At 36.9% G+C, this 17598-nt stretch overlaps 3 protein-coding genes across 4 annotated transcripts; 2 read left to right on the top strand and 1 right to left on the bottom strand.

Annotated features, from left to right (window-relative positions):
- Positions 1-561: 561 nt before the first annotated feature.
- LOC106162068 (uncharacterized) lies at positions 562-4787 on the top strand. Of its 2 annotated transcripts, none has more exons than XM_087015441.1 (4): positions 562-1098; positions 1733-2156; positions 2623-2662; positions 3048-4787. In XM_087015441.1, the coding sequence occupies exons 1-4, from the start codon at positions 1011-1013 to the stop codon at positions 3579-3581; spliced, it is 1086 nt and encodes a 361-aa protein (XP_086871567.1). In that variant the 5' UTR covers positions 562-1010; the 3' UTR covers positions 3582-4787. The 2 variants fall into 2 exon arrangements, with proteins under 2 accessions (XP_086871567.1, XP_086871568.1); XM_087015442.1 differs by having other exon boundaries at positions 790-1098; positions 3051-4783.
- Positions 4788-5521: 734 nt separating this feature from the next.
- LOC106162088 (uncharacterized) lies at positions 5522-9090 on the top strand. The gene is made up of 5 exons (XM_013539218.2): positions 5522-5682; positions 6006-6222; positions 7089-7155; positions 7567-7667; positions 8529-9090. The coding sequence occupies exons 1-5, from the start codon at positions 5549-5551 to the stop codon at positions 8892-8894; spliced, it is 885 nt and encodes a 294-aa protein (XP_013394672.2). The 5' UTR covers positions 5522-5548; the 3' UTR covers positions 8895-9090.
- LOC106162087 (uncharacterized) lies at positions 9087-13385 on the bottom strand. The gene is made up of 3 exons (XM_013539216.2): positions 13239-13385; positions 12387-12635; positions 9087-12135 (listed from the first exon to the last, which is right to left on the bottom strand). Exons 2-3 carry the CDS (start codon positions 12622-12624, stop codon positions 10769-10771), a joined length of 1605 nt encoding a protein of 534 aa, XP_013394670.1. The 5' UTR covers positions 12625-12635; positions 13239-13385; the 3' UTR covers positions 9087-10768.
- Positions 13386-17598: the final 4213 nt, after the last annotated feature.

Below are 17598 nucleotides of genomic sequence, written 5' to 3'. Positions count from 1 at the left end.
ACGCCGGTTCCATGGTAACGCTCGCCCCTTGGTAACGAAAGAGCAGTCTACATTAGCTTGGTCATATTCCTTGCTTCGACCGAAAGAAAATTCATGTTAATTTTACAAAATTGATGCTTTTTATTCAATATAAGAAGACTATTTTGATTGACACAGGATGGGTACGCATTTTTCACGGAGCAGATGTGTCTCTTATTACGCTTACAGGTCGAACATGAAGGGTCGTTGTTCGTTCCGGAAATGCATAAAGAAGCGTCAGATAATGATGAAGGGTCGTCGTTCGTTCCGGAAATGCATAAAGAAGTGTCAGATAATGCACCTCTCATTTTACATTTACTCTGGTATCAAATAGCGCATTATAATGGCAAACATCGTAAAATTTAAGGGAAAAAAGAAAGAAAAATCGGATGCATATGTTTTAAAACAGTTGATATGAAAAAGTAACCATGAGTCTGTATAAATCCAATTGATCCGCCTGCTGCGTGAACCACCCAAATACCTGCGTAGAATACATTGTTATTATTTTTAACAACTCGAACAAAAGTTTGAAGGGCCGATAATATATCCGAATAACACATCCAAGATTCCCCATTCATTTCAAGCGTTCAATATTTTAAACGTCGGTCTTTATCTCAAGTAGGCCCTAAAACAACAGCAGATCGCCCAAGCACCTTATAAATAAAAACTTATCTCCGACGCTTCAGAACTTCACGACACAAATAATCTATATATACAACATTACTCACATGCTCAAGAAGTCCCTTAATCTATACAATTTCTATAACCTATTGTGTAGACTTGGCCTGCGTTGCACAAACATAATAGTGCAAAATGGCGACGGTGCTGACAGCGTGAGCTACTCAAGGTACGCTTCAAAAGTTTCATAACCTTCTTTTAAACATAACGCCACGTAGATTAAAAAGTGACAATATACGGCCATCAAGATGTTCTCACTGGACTGATGTTTCAAGCCAGGCAGTGTCATCGAGGCAAGCCATCGATCGTTAGTCATGGGACACTTAATCACTTCTTGTGACATAAACATGTACAGGTATCTGGCCGTGGCGTTAGCTGTTCTTTTCTTTGCAGAATCAACTGGTGAGTATGCACCTGTAGTATTTAATACGAAAGTTAAGTCTCCTAAAGTAAGCTATAAATTTCTGCAAGCATTGATTTTGATTGAAGATGTACTTAAATACATTTATAAATCGTGCTACTGTTGTTTATTTATATTCATCAGTAAGGTTCATAATTGGGTCGATACAGCAGAGGTAGGAGTCGAGTTCGCCGACAGCTCAAGGGGTTATTTTGACACAAATCACGCGTGCGTTTGCGCTCCTTTCATTTGATGGCAACGTATATGAGAAAGGGTCTGAGACTGCATGCAGTTACTTTGTATTGCGGGATTTCTTTTCTAATGTATCCCTAACACCTGGACCATACAAATACTCTAGGCCGGGTCCATACTTTATAGAAACTCGCGCGTTTTTGTCACGTTGTTAGGGTGGGTCAGGAGAACGTGCTGTAACATGTTTGAACAGGAAGATCTGGTAAACGAAAAAGAAGCAGATTTCACTTTTCGCTGGTCATGCTGTTTTTTTTTTTTTTTTCTTCTTCTAAATATGTGGTTGATTTCAAATATCTTTAAGTTCTGATAGCCGTGGTTTTATTAAAATATATGTGCAAAATTACTTATGGTTGTATGATCATATTTGAGTAATATTTATTTCAGATTCACTTCCATGTGGATACACTAATTACACTTGTGACACTGTTGGAAAAGAAACCGAGTATTTACCAAACCCGGCAAACTGTGAAACCTTCTTTCGATGCATTGGCGGCAATTGGACGCTACATAACTGTTCTTCTGGGGTTGGCTGCAAATCAGATGCACCTCACTATTGCCAACAGACAAATTGCTCAACCACAGGTTCCACCACTACTACTGCTACAACAGTCTCTAAAGGTTTAATCCCGCCGGTGGTGGGTGATGCCAGCTCCTCTCCCCCTGGCCCAGGTGTTGACGCTAGGGGCGCTGGTGGCGGTGGTACAGACGGTGGCGCCATTGCGGCAATTGTCATCGTTGTCCTCCTCGTCCTTCTTGTTGTTCTCGTGATTGGGGTTTTATGGTGGAGGAAAAGAGAGCTCTTGCTCAGGTATAATAATAATAATAATAATAACAATAATAACTTTACCTTAAAATTTTAATAATAATAAAAATAATTATTGTTAGATCTATAACTTATTAGAAACAGGTCTTAATGAACTTTTGCTTTCCCTTAACACTTGTTAATAATAAAAATAATAATAACTTTATAACGCCATTGCAATTCTTGGATGAATTTGTACGTGAGAGATATATTTGTATATAATGGATATAGAATAGACACCTGGTTAAGATACACATACATGACTAGCCAGGCAAGGTGAAATGATGGCCACGTTCTCGCCTCCCCGGGGTGGTAGACTGGATGTTCCATATAAAAACCCACATGGGTAATAGAATGTAAATGTCTCTATCCAAGGAGATGGATAAATAAAAGAGGTTTTTAGAATTAGATAATTTTTATGTATTACTATACCTTTACGTCATTTTATTTCTCAAAACCTGTCTTTTTGTAGTATCTGGAACCGAGTCACCAAGAAGCGTTCAGCAGACACGGTGAGTTGAGAAACTTTTTAAAGCATTTTGACTTGTATATGATGAAATAAGTTTACTGGTGATTTGTTGCACGTATAAATTTTGCGGCGAAATTGAATATTTCTGATTCGGGATATACTGATTACTGGAATACCTTTTCCTTTTGATTCGTTCAACAAATCATCTGTTCCAGTTAAATTTTTTGGTAATACACTGATATATAGCGAGTCTTAGTTAATTTCCGGAAAATAAAAAATCTTAAAAGAAATTTTAAAAAATCCTCTGACTGCATGGTTATCATTTAGAGATTATGTTAGGCATGTAATATGCCCTATTAAACAACTTTCCTGTTGAATGGACTCCTTTTTATTAGATATAACTCATGCATACGTAGTTTTTCTGTCAGCAGGCAAACGACCACGGCTTTACCAATGAAGGTTCGGTTTACAACCCTAACCACATAGAATCCAGTCGGGCCAAAACTCTGGTTAAAAACAACTCCCTGTACAAGCCGAGCGACGGCAACGCCTACTACAACCCTCACGACGAATACGACGACCCACTGTACGCGACCTTAGACCCTCCCGACGAGTACGCTTACGACCACATTGTCAATACCAGTGATGAGACGCCACAAAACCCGCGCGAGAAAGAGGAAAGTTCCGCGGTGGAAGACGGTAACGTATACTACAGCCCAGTGGCGGAGGAGGGACAATATGAGGGAAGTGCGGGCGAGTACGAGACGCCTCTGTCTCATCGTGAAGGTGAGCAGACGCTGAAAGCAGAGAATAGCCCTAACGTCAGAGGTAGCTTGCCCCGCAGATTAGCAAAAGTTCCAGTTGAAAATCTACAGAATGATCCGGGTGACAGTCAACCAGATGATCCGACCGAAAATCCAGCCAACGATTCGCCTTATAGTCTAGCAAAAGATCCGGTTTAAACTGAACGAACGACAAAGCCTACTTTAAATTGCCTAGCAAAATTTGTCTTCTGTAAGAATAAGACCCAACACAAGAGGTTATGTACTTGTTAATAGGCCCTACATTTGTACATGTATATCTCCTAAGTCGCCGAAAGTCGGTATCAAACGAATAAGGAATTCGAAGGTGAAGGGTCGGTTAACTTACGATTCATCGTATCAATTAGAATTTAGTTAACCACCTCCATTTATATAAGGCAAAGCTTGTACTGGCCAGTTGAAAAGTGTTACGTTACAAAGATTGCTGTGTTATGTTAATTGATACGTTCACAAGCTGTGTAGTGATATTTACGTTACTATAAAAAAAACATCAATTCAGTATATAACTTTAAGAATGGGTGGTTTTAAACATCGCAAGAGGGGAGAATTTTAATTATTTTTTTAAGTAAATGCCTACTCCACGAAAATCAAGAACGATCTAGCAACTTTTGTGGTGCTTTTCCATATTTCAGACTCAAATGTTCATTTCCCCCCATTTCAGTCAAAGTATACCCTTTCTTAGAGTGCTTTTTGGGCCTGTTAGTAAAAATCGTTTTAAACAAATGAAATTCAATACCCTAAGCCCAGTAAAAGCCTTGGTGGTTGATCTTGATTCTCGATGATTGCTTAAAAACTTAGTTTAAATTTTTATTTTAATAATGTTAAAATAAATCTTTGTAAAATGTTACTCAATAGCGGCTTAATTTTTATATAATGATTGTTCATGATTGCAGAACTTGCAAAATTCGTTACCTCTTTTATATTTCGAGTCAGGTGTTTGACAAATAAATCCATGTTTCTGGTCAAACGTGTTCTGTCATTTAAACCAGTCTAATTAATCACTGCAATTTCATTGCTAATCGAACTCTAGGTGAAAACAAGTGTTTGATATGTACAGTGTAGATGGCTATGATGGGCTTTCTTATTTTACATATAGGCCTACTATAGATCTCTGACCACTGGAGCCAGCTAGCCTTATAAAAAAGAACAATATAATATTAACCATAATGAGCTAGTACAAGCACTATTACAAACGGGAAGATAAAACAACAACTAACAAGAACAACAATATTGCTCAAACTACGGCCGTCCGCTTACACGAAATGTACGTGTTTAACACCTGTATTTTTGCCTTCCACCCCAATATCGCATTTTTAATTGACGCCCGTGGATTGATCTTACTACATTAGAATATTCGGTCTTAAATTTTAAACCAGTTAATCTTGGACATAATAATTTTTATGTCCAGGAGTTAATGACCTATATGTTATGAAACCTTATATGCCAGCTCTTGCATCGTGCCTGCTGATGCGGGGTGTCAGAGAGAGAGAGAGAGAGAGAGAGAGATACTGTAGGGTACACATCTAGAACGTATAGGCCTAAGGATTCACCCCGAGTTTCAGGCAACACTGGAGACTGGCCTTTCTGCTACCCATAGGCTTATACACCCAGCTGATATTCGCACATGTACCTCCGTTGTTTTACATGTATTTGACCCCCCCCCCCCCCCCCCCCCCCCCCGAAACTCGGGGTTCGGAATGAGAACAAAATACTGGCATGCCAGAAAGTTGCTCCTATTCCTTGTTAGGACCAGAGTTTTATACATTCTGATATGCAAAGAGCGTTATTAAAATGTACTCAGAAAGTAAAACCTCTTTCTTTTGCATCTTCAAATTGGAAAAGAAAAAGAAGTAATAGAAATGGAACTTTAAGTAAAGTAATTAACGTTAATTGAAGCCAATCATATGAAATAATGTCAAATGTCAAAGTTGACCGAAATCATGCAAGAGAAAGGCTAACCACATAGGAGATAAAGAAAAGTACAAGGAGAAAATATTTGTTTTATAATAACGAGTCTTTGTGCTACGGCGCTTGCTGTGTCACTGTACATAGTGTTACGGCGTTTTGCTGTGTTGAGTGGTATGTCGTAAGCTCGTCTTGGGCAAAGCATGATCTTCTGCAAAATGAGATTCGTTCTCGCCTTGCATAAGATGCCGCTTTGCAAAGGAAAAACAGTGCTGTGCACGCTTGCAGCATTTCGACGACAAATACTACAGCATAATGTGCGATGTTATAGCTCACCGTAAGTATTGCTTTACGTACCATCAAGATCATACGGGAAAAGTGCCTTTTATTGCTAATAATTGCAAGTGAAACTGAAAATTTGATGAAGGTTCAGCGTCAAATATCCAGAGAATTCATGACATTTCAGTGCAGGCATGATAAAAGCCAAGCTAAAAATTAAGTTAATAACGGTTCAACAGACCAGTTACGTTGTTAACAAGTGCAGTTCAACGATGCCTCATCACAGCAAACTGGCACCTTCTTGCGGATTTCATATTTTTTCTTGCAAAGGCAGCTTATGTTTTTAAACTTGAAATTAAAAAGTATGATCTCTCAATCCAGGCGTGATACTCTTGGCAGTGTAGGCATGATGTCCAGGGGACACGTGAGCGATTTGGACCTGGATGGTCAAGAGTGGAGGTCCTCCCAAGAAATTATCAACTTGAACCAAGATTTTCTCATGATTAAAGGGTTCAACAACCAGGGGTTTATTCTGAACAATGGCATCAGGGTCCTGGGCTCAGTTGCAATGTTCCCCAAGACTATACTTCACTGGAATGTAAGTACCATTGGAATAGTAGTCATAATAATAATATTTGTTAAACACTTACCGCAGGATGGGTGTGACCGAGTTCTACAGTACACTGCAATACAGCGAAAAAAACACTTGAAAAAAAAACAAGTACAGATGCAAGTAAACACGAGGAAAGGGCAGTTTCAAACAAATAGGATGATATAAAAGCGAAATACATAACTAAGTACTTAAAATAGTTGATACAACTCGACAAACTCGCATTTTATTTTATTGTTGCGTTGGCCACCATGTTGGTGAGTGGCTCCTTTTGGCAGGTAATATTTCCAAGAAGAGCCACTCGCCAACATGACTGCCAACCCGACTTGCTGAATTGTTAAGTTATATCAACAATTTTAATTACCTAGAAATACAGTTTTCTTTTATATCAGCCTATTGGGAATGACCGTTGCTTCTGTTTAATTGCAAATGGACGTGTTTTTTCCAGTGTGCAGTGTATTGCGCAATTCAGCCTAACTGCAGCAGGCTCCTATTTTCTCCCTATTTTTGGAGATATAACTACTTTTTTCTGTGTCCTTGTAAAAGCTCACGAATTTGTACATTTAAGGAGTTGAAATGATTTTTTGTGTCTTTATGTTGATTGTGGGTAAGTAAAGTATGTTGGAAAATGTGTGTGTGTGTGGTCATGAGTGTATACTAGTAAGAATGTGGTTCTCTTGTTCAAAGGTGACACTTTATTGTTTTTTATATCTAAATTCTAATTTAATGTCAGTTGCAAGAGTAGACATTATCAGGCTAGATGCAACTTCAGTAATGAGACACATAAATCTACATACTGGTAGTTGTGAAGAAAGAAAGTTGTTGAGTATTGAATTCTCCTGTTTATATTTTAGGTTTACAGTCCCCAGGAAATCACAGAGGAATCACTTAGTTTATTTGTTAACTTACAGCCATCACTGGGTGGGTATGCTGAAGTATTATAAAAGACAACTTTGAAAGGTTCACTGATTGCAGTTTTTTTATACTTTAGTCCATATTTGATAATTATATCTTGACACTGATGTTTACTAAAAGTGACTGGGCTATTTATTCATGTCATCAGGTATTATTTGTGAAATGATCATCATAGTCCAATATTGCAACTGATGATGGCATTATAAAGTTGGCTATTTAAACATAGAAGTCTAAGCTAAATTCAATCTATACTTTTTGCTGTTTTATGAAACAAACTGAAATGGCATTAAATAAGATTAAACAAATAAATAAATAAATAAAATCTGATGTGAAATTAACCCATTTTGTTGATAACATGTAAATGTGAAGTTCTTTGCTTAATATGATTTAAAATGTTTTCTTTTTTGTTTTTTTCAGACATGTTGGTGCTTGGTATCGGTGATGAGGGAAGTCAAGTTGATCTGAAAGTTATAAATTATCTCAAGAAAAAAAGGATAGGAGTGGAATTTACTACTACAGTAAGTATTACATCTGTCCAATGTAAAAGTGGATGTATTTTCAAATACTAGACTTGCCGAAAAGAACCTCTGTAAAAACCTATTTAAAAAATAAGATTTTCTTTTTCTTTTTCAAATTTTAGAATGATGATTATCCTTGAAGTAAGGAAAGTTTTTAGAATTACTGTTTAAATTTCAACTTTTAAAAGGACATTACATTTGAAAACATTGGTACTGTATTTCATACATTCACAAAATATGACCCCCCCCCCAAAAAAAAAAATAATAATAATAATTAAAGGAATTTGTACATGACAAGCACTTTAGTGTTTTAAACATCATGGAACACTGGAAAATCACATCTAGAATATCATGCATGCGAAAGAAGCCAAGACAGAGCAATATTTTCATCTCTGTGCTGTTAAATTTTCTACTGTGGTATATTTTTCTTTTTCATCCTCTATAGTCTGCAGTCATCTCTTTTAACTGTTAAAAGTATATTTTGAATATTTTGAAGGCATTTTCTAGCCTTCGACAATTTCCGTAAAGCTTCGGCATGTGTGACAGGTATCATAAGTTGTCAATAACACTACATCAGATAACAGGATTTGCTGGCCAAGTGGTAATGTTCTGGCTGCCAATCATGGCGGAGTAGGTTTGATTCCCACTCAGTCCCATTTTTTTGTCTTTTATTTTTTTTAAGTATTATTATTATTATTATTATTATTGTTATAAACATATATTAATATAATTAATATAGTATATAAATAGTATAGTATATCATGTGTACTAATCTCTTATCATGGTTCAATGATTGATGTGACAGGTATCAGTTAGTAGCGTTTTTAATACCTTAAAAGTGGGATATCTGTTTTATTTCAGTATCGTGCCGTACCCTTGTATAATTTCTTAGTCTCAGAAGGCAGATATGTGGCTGGAGCTTTCATACCTGGAGAAGAAGTCCCATCAATGAGAGCACGGGTGATGTTAGAAAATGTTGACAATGCTGAAGATGTGGATGGCCAAATAAATCAAAAACTGGAAGCAGTGGAAATGAACATAAAAAATTTGACCTCAGATAGTATTCTGCAGGGGAGATTGGAAAAAGATAAGACTGACTTAGAGCAAAGGAAAGCAATCATGGAGGAGAGAAAGCAGACTTTACGAGATAGAAAGAAACAACATAGAATCGAGGGAGAAAAGAATACCAGTGACAAGGATAAGGATAAAACTGATGAAGATAGATAGCATTTCATGTGTGACACCCGCCAAGCATTTTTCTTCAGAGCTGGCTTTATTAGCAATTGAGCATTTTCTTTGATTTTGAACAATTGGTATAAGTTTCATTGCACCACTAATATACTTTTTATAAGTTCTATTTAAATACCTACTTGCTATTTTGCAACCTATTTGAGAATATAAAATAAATCAAAACATCAGTGAAGTGGTATTAAAGATATATTTATGTTTGCAGGAGGGCCTTAACTCCTTAGTTGTTGTCTTTAAACTTTTTAAACAGTAGCTCTGGATTTTATTTTAATTGACCAGACAAGGAAATAAAGAATGACATAATGAAAAAAAACTTAAAATGTTAATAAAATACAACAACTGCACTGATATTTCAAGATTTAAAATAATTTTACAGAGCTCAAGTAACTAAAATCTACTAAAATTTAAAATTGGACAGTCATATTTATAAGTATCTTAATCACATAAACAAAGAGTGTGTAATTACACTCATTTTTACAGTCTTTTAAAAAAAAATTATGAATAAAAAAATAGTTTTCTTGAACACATTTCTCATTTGAAAAACTGCTTCTAAGTGACTAGAATCAACTTAACATTGTAATAACACGATATACACCCCTTCATCATTAACTGTATCAGTCAGACTTTTATCATAGTTTTATAGTAAATAAAGCAAAGATCTCAAAGGATGATGTATCAGTATCCAGTGCAAAATGAATGATTAATGTGCTATGTAATTATATTATAATATAATACAATAAAGTCTTAAAATACGACTATAATTAAGAATTACTCTTCCCAATATAAGTGCACAACTGTGCTGATACATGATTTTTGGTGAAATTGTATCAGGTTCACTTAAAATTTATAGCTTGCACGCTATTTCTTTGCAACAAAGGTTTTTATTCTTTATAAATTTGGCTTATAGAAACAAGTTTATATAATCTTAACTACATACATATAAATATAATCTGCACTAAACATGTCAGGCTATTAGTAATCACCGATAATTAATTGTGTAGATTTCCATAAACGAAAACAGAACGGGAAAGGTTTTATCGCAAAATTTCGAAAAAAAAAATACATGTATATATATTAATAAAAGATGTGTCAAAATAGAGTGATTTTCAGACATTGCAACACTATAAAACCAAAAAGTTTGCTTTAACATAAAAAAAGTGCATTTCTATGAACAGCGCACATTGAAAATGATACTTCAAAAGGCTCAAAAGAATTGTAAAGATGGGCTGTTTATCTGAGAGGTATTCTCCCCATGATAAAATAGCTATGGTATTGAAACCATGGCAATAAATCAAAACATAAAGCAAAACACTCTGCAAATATTTCTAAACCAAAACCTGCTCTTCTTTAACATGTACTAATGCCTTTTAAGAGCACATTTCATGTTAGTCTAGAGTTTAGAGTGGACCTTTTTCAAAAAATCGGAAAATGAAAGCACCAGTGGCACACAGTTCTCTATGGGAGTTCCAAGGGATATAAATACAATACCCACAGAGCTGTTTTCATAGCATTCACTTTATCTTTAATGTGGCTAATCTTAAAGATTCTGTGCTTGAACATGTACTGTAGACATTGGAAGATACACCAGCACAAAAGGCACCGAAATTTGCCAAGAGAGAAGGATTCTACAATGGCTGTCTACATATACACACCTGAAGGAGGCCTGCTATGCACCAATCTGTTTAGCAAATCAGACTTCAAAGACAAAGCAGATCCCAGAGTCTCAGGGAAATTTTTCAAAAAATGGAGCTTAGGATGTATACAAGGGCCAATACGTGGCCTCAAGAGAAAAGGCATGTGACCTTGAGATATTCTTACTACTATATCTCCAGAACACAGGGTATTATCATCTTTCACTTTACCACCTTTACAAGTAAAACTGTTGCCCCTTTAGTTCTATTCTCTGTTTTTGGAACAATTTTCCACATTTCTTTTGAGGTTTGTCCAACTTTCCCTACGTCAGAAGAGTCAGCTTCTTCTTTCACGTTACCAACACCAAAGAGACTTCCAACTGTTTTAACTGTCTTCTGATTGTTTAATTGATTTTTTTTATCTAGGTCACATTGTGGAGAAACACTGCCGAAAGAACCGAGAGAACCGATAACCGATTCATCACACGTCAACAGTCCCTCAGACAGAGGGGTCTTCGTGATAAATCTATTTCTCAATTTCATTTCACCCGAGGATGTTCGGTTTCCACCAAGACTAGTCACATTGACTTCTCTCTCCTGGTTCACAACCACACTGTTGAATGGTCTAAAAGGGTAGTTGCCTTCCAAGATGCATGAAAACTCACTACGTGTCTCTTTTTGTTCTGGAACTATGTCAAGATTTAAAGGCATAATTTTTTTCCCATTTGGTTCTGCTTGCAGACCAGAACTCTGTTCTTGTTTTACTCTAATTCCCTCGGGACTGGATATGGTGCACTTTGTTCTTCTGGAGGAAATGGGCGCCTTCGTTGAGAAAGTTTTCTTTAATTTCTCTGAAGCTGTTTCTGTGTTAACAATGTCATGTGTGTCTGCTTGAGCATTGAGTGATGGATCCAAGAGGCGTTTGAACTCAGCGCGAGCTTTTTTTACACCTGACCCAGGGCCTTTTGTTGGTGTTTTACAGTCAATCAGAGCCAAGGAGCCATCTTGTGTACCGAAAAACAATGGAGACTTCATCCGGTTATCATCACAATCATCACTGCAAAAACTGAGTGTCTTAGACTGGGACACAGTGATATCTTCAGGGTCAGAGTCAAAACAACAGTGAACAGTTTCCTCTAGGAAAGTGTCTGAGGAAAAACTCCACTGGCGCTGAGTGTCAAATTTAACTTTTGTGCCCCGATTTGGACTCAAGTCAAAGTTGCAAGAAATTCCATCATCTGATTTTGCTGGAGAAAAACATGTAGCACTCTGTCCTGTAAAATGAGTATTACTTGTTGACATGTGGGGGTTGCCATGTACTGAACTGCTTGGACTTAAATCTACATCAAGTAATGGCAGAGGTTTAAAGGGGCTATTGTCTTGTCTTGCAGTGCCATCTTCAGTTGTGCCAAACAATGCTCTGCTTGCCTGAGCCAAACTGCCACCAGAGGGAGACAGTTTACATGTCTTATATGGAGGGGTTTGGAAAGCAAACTCCATTTCTGGCTCTGATTGTCTCTTGCAGTTTCTGAGGCTGGTTTTGTCATCAGTCTCTTGGATTTCTGGTACTGATTCTGTAGTTTGCTCTTCTATGGAATAAAATTAAAGTGGAAATATAATTGGAAGAATTTCATAGCAGGTCTGCTCTTTGTAATAAATTAATGCAAATGATGTAAATGCAACACAAAACTATGCCTCTAGATTATTTCTGAATTAACAAACACATTTAACTGACTTTTTCACTGGCCTTACAGCAAACTCTATGCAATGAAATAATAGAAAGGAAACTTTGGAGTTCAACTGTCAGATGAAGAAACTATAAACCATAACTTTGCCTTACTTGTGTCATCCTGCAAAGCACACTTGTTGGGTGTGGATCGTAAAAACTGGGTTCTTGAACTCCTGGGGCTTTTACTAGCACCACTAAATCCACCATCAACTCGTGAAAAGTCTCTACCATCTTTACCTCTCCTGGAGGTCTTTCCACCTGTGTTGGCGGGATTTCTGGCAGTTCTCTTCCCCCTGGGACCCTTGTCTGAGGGGTAGACATGTCTGTACTCTGATCTGGTCAGCACCATGACTTGCTGTACTGAAGAACACATGTAGCTTATAATAATAATAATCTTTTGAAATTGCGTGTAAACATTGTTGGCTGCATGTTTGCTGCATGGCAATTGCTTCTAATGCAATTACTGTATATAACAATTAAAAAAAGTACAAATGGATGACAAGAAAACGTAATTAAATAAAAAAAAATATGCTCGACTGAACAGTTAGTTGTGGGCTGTTTGCAAGTAAAGACATGGGGAAATCAGAAGAAAAAAACTACATTAATAAATGAGATCAGCAGAAAAAAAAAAACATGATGGACAGAAGGGGGAAGTAAACGAATGAAATGGGGTTGGTTGGTGTCCAAAACATTAAGAACGTATACCTGCTCGCGAAACAGAAGTGCGCATTAAATAAATGACAAGATGAGATTGTCGACCTGCCTATATAAAATGAAACCATCAAAAGCTTCTGAAAAGTTACTCTTGATGGAAGCAATCTGTGGAATTCTTTTGTTTTGTTGACATTGTGCGTGACCTCTTTCCCCGGGAGCCGGCTACCAGTTTTCACTGCAATCACAAGCCATATAACAAACATCTTAATTTATCTAACTCCATTATACGCAATCTAGTTTAATACTCACCTGAAAAAAGATTCTAAACTCCCCATCCACACTTATACGGATAACGGCCGGACATCTGCAACTGACCGATGAATGACTAACTGTTGACGTATGTTCCCGCCAAGTTCATCCCGCAGCGATGACCTACTTTTCCTCTATTTCTGATTGGCAGTAAATAAATGTAAACAACTACACGTGCGACAAGGCGGATATTGTTTTTGAATTTCGGATTTAAGCATCCTATGTGGTCCATTTTTATTTTATCCATACATAGTAATATTGAACGACAGAAATAGCTCATCTTTGCAGAAAAAATATCAGCATTATTTTGAACAGTAAATACATGTGCTGCTATGCAAATTTTAATGTATATGTAGTGCTTGCACCACAGAACACTATGCCATATATACATGTACAGTACATGTACCTGTACCACCTAGGCCTCCATTTTGAACCTTCCCAGTGACATACGTGTACTACTCGTAGTACCCTATACCTGGTTAAGAATGAACAGAGTCAAGCGAGAGGAATAATTGAGATATCAGTACACTGAAGAATGCTCTAAAGTGCATTTTTTAACTTAATCCCAGAACATGGCTCTGACCTCCTGTCGATGCAGAAGGATCGTTGTGAAGTGGCCAAAATGAAGGGTAATATAGACACACCCTTTTGTTTAAACTACTGGTAGCAAAATTAACATTATTATTTTACATTATTATCATCAAATTTAGTACAGTAGTTTGCGCTGTGGCTGATGCGTCCCGCAGTACAATAATGTACCAGGTCCTGTAGATCCTTCAGAATCATGAACATAACATAAGGCAAAAGGAGGCACTGTATATTCGTAGCTAATGGTATCTATTTACTTTGTTTTCATTTATATCACTAAAGAGTCATTTTGGATTTTACAAATAGATTGAATCTTTTTTCTTTTTAAGATTTAGTGTTCACCAATTGTTTAATTATCTATTTCAACAAACATTTTAAACAAAACAAATGTGTATTGCTATGATTTTATTTGTTACATATTTTTGGACTTATCCAAACTTTAAAAAGCAAAAGTTATAAAAGCTGTGAAGTCATTTAGAAAATGAGCAAATGTCATTTTCCATGTTTTGATTTTTAAACAAGAATCAAGCTAATATATACATTTTTATTTACTACATGTACCGTATAGCTAAAAAAAAACACGACTATTGGTACGCGTATGATCGGTAACTGATTTAATTCTCGTAAAATTACCATCCGCCCCCTTCCTTATGAATAGGTATTACTTTATTAATACAATGCAACCGTCGTGTAGCCGTATGTTAGAAGACAATGTTTGAATACGCACAGCAGTAGGAGGCCGCTACCCCTTCCCAGCAAGGAGTCAACTAAGCCGCAGGTTAGAAGACAATGCGTGATTACTCACAGCAGTAGGAGGCCGCTCCCGCTCCCCAGCAAGGAGTCAACACAGCAGCGCGTAACCCGGGCTTAATTAGGGGTTATTAGCTGTCCACTTATGATCGGTATTGTTCGTCTTGATTGCAGCACACTTCCTACTCACTATTGGTTCGACCGCCTCTTCTTTAAATGCTCTCTCAAAACTTTCCTCAGTCAGCCGAGAATGGAAACACGTTTATCTGCCGATAAACTACGTCGTTGATGTATTATTCGGCATCATTCTACAGTGGGTCATAAGGCTCTATCTATGATTTTTTTTCGTCTCGCATATTACCAGATTAAGCTGACGCTCGAAAACTAAATTTAATGAATAATTTTCTCACGTGCACCGTATCCAGCTAATTTTACGACAATAACTACCACGGCACCTCCGCCATTTGCAATTGTAGACGAACCACGTGTTTCCAACTGATAGGCCAATACAACTATACCAGACCCATTGTACGAGAAAAGACCGTTTATATTTAATGAATTAAAAAACATTTGAGGATTGCGATTTTCTATTGATATACTATCGATGGTATCCCTGTATTAAATCATAGTGTAGCATGACTCGTATCACAAGATGGCCTTAGAAATGAAGTAGGCCTAAGACAGGCCTACACTCTGATAGTTTTTAGTCTATTATTAACCCTAATGTCGTTGCTTGTCATTCATTCTAGAACTCTCTGAGCCATCGCAAAGTTATTTGCCGGGACATTTAAAGGCTACTTCTTAACGGATTTTTTTTTATTTGCACTGAGTCCAAAAATGTTCGAGGACGTCTCTGTCGTTATCGCCGTTTCTCGGACGCAGTCCCAGACAAAGGATCGGAAAGTTTCTAAATAAAGAACTTATAAATGCTGCCACTAGCCATCCTTATTGTTCCTAAGTAAAGAGAGGCGATAATGATCTGTTCTTTCTTCTAGCTTAGTCTGTCGACTAAAATGAACAAGGTTAGACCTACAATGCAACCACCTATTATCACGACCATTAATGAGGTTCTTTGCTACACTCCCTTTCTTCATGATCGCGAAACCAGTGGGGTGCTGTGTTTTAAATATATAAAAAAGGGTCTCGCGAGGTGAAGCTATAATAATGAACTAAAAAAATCCAATGAATAGGCCTATGTAATAAACCATGAAGCACGTAGTCTAGTCCTCTTCTTTGACCGACATCACATTTTTACATTCTTTGTTTTAATAAGAGGACGAACGTGGTCTAATATGTCTTTTGGTGGTGATTTTGCTCGAAGTAGCGGAGTCAAGTAAATCGGTGAACCGTGATTTACCGTTGGTAAGAGTAGCAATCATCGCTCCTGCGTCCTCATAGATTACTTTCTAATCACCCGTAATTAACGCAGTCAGGAATAAGCGCTCAAATAGGGGTTTTTGTATCAGGGAAAATTTTAGTATTAATCTTATGTTATTATGTATCTGTATTATGTAATCATGTAACTCATTTTCCCAAGGCAACCACCAATTATGACGACCATTAATGAAGTTCTCTGCTACACTCTCTCCTCATGATCACTTGCTCGATCGTGAAACCCTGGAGGTGTTGTATATATATTTGGGGTAGTTTACTATAGCATGCTACACTCTCCTCATGATCAGCTGTTCGATCGTGAAATCTGGAGTGAAACCCATGGTTTATCTAACAATGGTTTAAATAAATAAAAAGGGTGTCACGGAGGTGAAGCTGCTTAACTCATAAGAATAATGAACGAAAAAATACGATGAACATTTAATAAACCACGAAGCACGTATGTTTTGACCGTTATCGCCTTTTTTTACATAAGATGTCTCAACAAGAAGGCAGATGTAGTCCAATTTGTCTTTTGTTGGTGATTCTGCTTCAGGTGGCTGAGATTAGTTGATCGGTGATGCACCGTTGGTAAGAGTAGCAATCATCACTCCTGCGTTCTAACGGATTACTTTCCAACCCCCATAATTAACGCAGCCAGGAATAGGCGCTGAAATAGGGGGTATTAAATCAGGAATTAATTTTTGTAATTATGTATCCGTAAAATAAGAATCGTAACATTATCACGTATTTTTCCCGATGGAAAATATCATAATTTATGCACACTGATCGAATTATAAAGAAAATCTCCAGATGTAAACAAAGGTCAGTCAAGTATCACTCATCCCAGGCTGCAGGGCAGATATAGAGAATTGAATGAAGCGCCAGTGATCTGGCAACCCTACAAATTTGTCATAATGATTCATGGGCAAACAATAGAAGCATGAAATTAACACCTTTTACAGTGTGAATGACGACACCTTATGAGGCTTTTGTTTCTTCCCCTGGGTTGTTATTACAAAGTAAGTATGTTGACGTAAGTCTGTTGACTTTTGCGTGTTCAAAGGAACAATGGAAATGTCATTTCAAAACAAAGAGCCACATTTCCCTACTTAAGTGGCCAAAATATTGTCAATGAAACGCAAAAAAGACAAAATCACCAGCTGTTACTGACTGAGTCTAACTCAAATGCAAAAAGGTACGCACAGCGACAAAGCGCTATTGTAAACAATGACCCGACGATGAGATCAATAAGATGTATAAAATGACTATTTGTACTATAAAACTGTACCCCTGCCCCTACTTGTATATTATTACACACACAAGGCCACCCTATACCAGAGTTACAGATTGATTTTTCATTACACAGTCTCTTGCACTGAAGAAAAATACTCATAATTAATTTGCGGCCCTAGTAGAGGGTCTTCTCTCGCTTTCTCTCAAATCAAAATAAACTAGCAAACATGAAAATTGGCAAGATGTATTAGAATGTAAAGTGTTGCGAACCCTTTAAACAAGGTGAATGGTAATATGCACGTTTAGACAAATTTTCATTTTAATTTCAATTAAATTTAATTTTAATTAAAATTGATATTACCAAAATTATTAATTGCGTTTGCGTCATGTATCAATATTTTTGCGCATAATAGTA

Source organism: Lingula anatina, chromosome 6 (assembly GCF_051362555.1).
Source record: "Lingula anatina isolate TDL-2025a chromosome 6, LinAna3.0, whole genome shotgun sequence".
NCBI classification, from domain to species: domain Eukaryota; kingdom Metazoa; phylum Brachiopoda; class Lingulata; order Lingulida; family Lingulidae; genus Lingula; species Lingula anatina.
The sequence above is the reverse complement of the archived record's forward strand: the minus strand, read 5'-3'. Positions and strand labels throughout refer to the sequence as shown.

Coding starts and splice junctions, on each gene's coding strand:
- LOC106162068 (XM_087015441.1), top strand. CDS start 1,011: ATGGGACACTTAATCACTTCTTGTGACATAAACATGTACAGGTATCTG. Junction 1,099..1,732: donor TTTCTTTGCAGAATCAACTG/GTGAGTATGCAC, acceptor TATTTATTTCAG/ATTCACTTCCATGTGGATAC. Junction 2,157..2,622: donor AAAAGAGAGCTCTTGCTCAG/GTATAATAATAA, acceptor GTCTTTTTGTAG/TATCTGGAACCGAGTCACCA.
- LOC106162088 (XM_013539218.2), top strand. CDS start 5,549: ATGATCTTCTGCAAAATGAGATTCGTTCTCGCCTTGCATAAGATGCCG. Junction 5,683..6,005: donor GTGCGATGTTATAGCTCACC/GTAAGTATTGCT, acceptor CTCTCAATCCAG/GCGTGATACTCTTGGCAGTG. Junction 6,223..7,088: donor AGACTATACTTCACTGGAAT/GTAAGTACCATT, acceptor TTTATATTTTAG/GTTTACAGTCCCCAGGAAAT.
- LOC106162087 (XM_013539216.2), bottom strand. CDS start 12,624: ATGGTGCTGACCAGATCAGAGTACAGACATGTCTACCCCTCAGACAAG. Junction 12,136..12,386: donor TGCTTTGCAGGATGACACAA/GTAAGGCAAAGT, acceptor TTTATTCCATAG/AAGAGCAAACTACAGAATCA.